Genomic DNA, 2,159 nt, shown 5'->3' on the forward strand with positions numbered 1-2,159 from the left:
TGTCAACATAACCTTCACTGGTTCTACTGGTTCTACTGTCAACAAACCCTTCACTGGTTCTACTGGTTCTACTGTGAATGTCAACATAACCTTCACTGGTTCTACTGGTTCTACTGTCAACAAACCCTTCACTGGTTCTACTGGTTCTACTGTGAATGTCAACAAAACCTTCACTGGTTCTACTGGTTCTACTGTCAACAAACCCTTCACTGGTTCTACTGTTAATAAAACATTCACTGGTTCTACTGGTTCTACTGTCAATGTCAACAAAACCTTCACTGGTTCTAATGTCACTGTCAGCATAACCTTCACTGGTTCTACTGGTTCGACTGTGACTGTCAGCAAACCCTTCACTGGTTCTACTGTTAATAAAACCTTCACTGGTTCTACTGGTTCTACTATCAATGTCAACAAAACCTTCACTGGTTCTTCTGGTTCTACTGTCAACAAACCCTTCACTGGTTCTTCTGGTTCTACTGTCAACAAACCCTTCACTGGTTCTTCTGGTTCTACTGTCAACAAACCCTTTACTGGTTCTACTGTTAACAAAACCTTCTCTGGTTCTACTGGTTCTACTGTCAATGTCAACAAAACCTTCACTGGTTCTACTGGTTCTACTGTCAATGTCAACAAAACCTTCTCTGGTTCTACTGGTTCTACTGTCAATGTCAACAAAACCTTCTCTGGTTCTGCTGGTTCTACTGTCAATGTCAACAAAACCTTCACTGGTTCTACTGGTTCTAATGTCACTGTCAGCAAAACCTTCACTGGTTCTACTGGTTCTACTAGTTCTACTGTTAACAAACCCTTCTCTGGTTCTACTGGTTCTACTGTCATCAAAACCTTCACTGGTTCTACTGTCAACAAAAACTTTACTGGTTCTACTGTCAGCAAAACCTTCACTGGTTCTATTGGTTCAAATATCAACAAAAAATTTACTGGTTCTACTGGTTCGACTGTCAAGAGAAACTTTACTGGTTTTACTGGTTCTACTGTCAGCAAAACCTTCACTGTTTCTACTGGTTCGACTGTCAACAAAAACCTTACTGGTTCTACTGGTTCTATAGATTCTACTGTTAGTGGAACCTTCCATGGTACTGCTTATTCTACTCTGAATTGGTCCACCTGACTTACTGTCTGTTCTGTCTCCTGTCTCTGTCTGTCCCCTGCAGGTACGACAAGAAGTTGAACAGATGACATTGCTGAACTTGGTCAGAGGTCATCTTGATGACATCATCAGCCTGCTGACCTTTGACCTGCATCATGTGCAGACTAACAGACTAGTTTATTTATTTGGCTTTCTTTGTGTCTGGACATGAGGGGCTTAAGGAACGGTTCCAGGTTCAGGTTTCAGTCTGGATCAAAATCTGCTGCAGAAACTCTGAACAACTTGATATTCATCCCGAAGGACACCTCTCTCATTGATCTGTGGACGACACCTGTCTCACTGATCTGTGGACGACACCTGTCTCACTGATCTGTGGAAGACACCTGTCTCACTGATCTGAGGACGACACCTGTCTCACTTATCTGTGGACAACACCTGTCTCACTGATCTGTGGACGACACCTGTCTCACTGATCTGAGGACGACACCTGTCTCACTTATCTGTGGACGACACCTGTCTCACTTATCTGTGGACGACACCTGTCTCACTGACCTGTGGACGACACCTGTCTCACTGACCTGTGGACGACACCTGTCTCACTGATCTGTGGACGACACCTGTCTCACTGATCTGTGGATGACACCTGTCTCACTGATCTGAGGACTGAGGACGACACCTGTCACACGACACCTGTCACACTTATCTGTGGACGACACCTGTCTCACTTATCTGTGGACGACACCTGTCTCACTGATCTGTGGAAGACACCTGTCTCACTGATCTGAGGATGACACCTGTCTCACTGATCTGAGGACGACACCTGTCTCACTGATCTGAGGACTGAGTACGACACCTGTCTCCCTGATCTGAGGACGACACCTGTCTCACTGATCTGTGGACGACACCTGTCTCACTGATCTGTGGACGACACCTGTCTCCCTGATCTGTGGATGACACCTGTCTCACTGATCTGTGGACGACACCTGTCTCCCTGATCTGAGGACGACACCTGTCTCACTGATCTGTGGACGACACCTGTCTCACTGATCTG

At 45.5% G+C, this 2,159-nt stretch overlaps 1 protein-coding gene and 1 long non-coding RNA gene across 19 annotated transcripts in view; one reads left to right on the top strand and one right to left on the bottom strand.

The window, feature by feature from the left end:
* The window catches only part of bnipl (BCL2 interacting protein like), a 12,523-nt gene extending 11,262 nt beyond the window's left edge, over positions 1 to 1,261 (top strand). For all 3 annotated transcript variants that reach the window (XM_014028556.1, XM_014028555.1, XM_014028557.1), the window contains one exon: positions 1,173 to 1,261. In XM_014028556.1, coding sequence (XP_013884010.1) covers positions 1,173 to 1,197 — 25 coding nt within the window. In that variant the 3' untranslated portion in view covers positions 1,198 to 1,261. The remainder of the gene's footprint in view (positions 1 to 1,172) is intronic.
* Positions 1,256 to 2,159, bottom strand: part of LOC106532494 (uncharacterized) — a 3,049-nt gene continuing 2,145 nt past the window's right edge. The window contains exons 2-4 of one of the 16 annotated variants that reach the window (XR_001312091.1): positions 1,962 to 2,143; positions 1,799 to 1,928; positions 1,256 to 1,647 (exon numbers count right to left, since the gene is read on the bottom strand). This is a non-coding gene — a long non-coding RNA (uncharacterized LOC106532494). The other 15 variants (XR_001312094.1, XR_001312088.1, XR_001312085.1 and 12 more) reach the window with 15 other exon arrangements.

This window comes from Austrofundulus limnaeus, unplaced genomic scaffold (assembly GCF_001266775.1).
Source record: "Austrofundulus limnaeus strain Quisiro unplaced genomic scaffold, Austrofundulus_limnaeus-1.0 Scaffold778, whole genome shotgun sequence".
In the NCBI taxonomy this organism is placed as follows: Eukaryota; Metazoa; Chordata; class Actinopteri; order Cyprinodontiformes; family Rivulidae; genus Austrofundulus; species Austrofundulus limnaeus.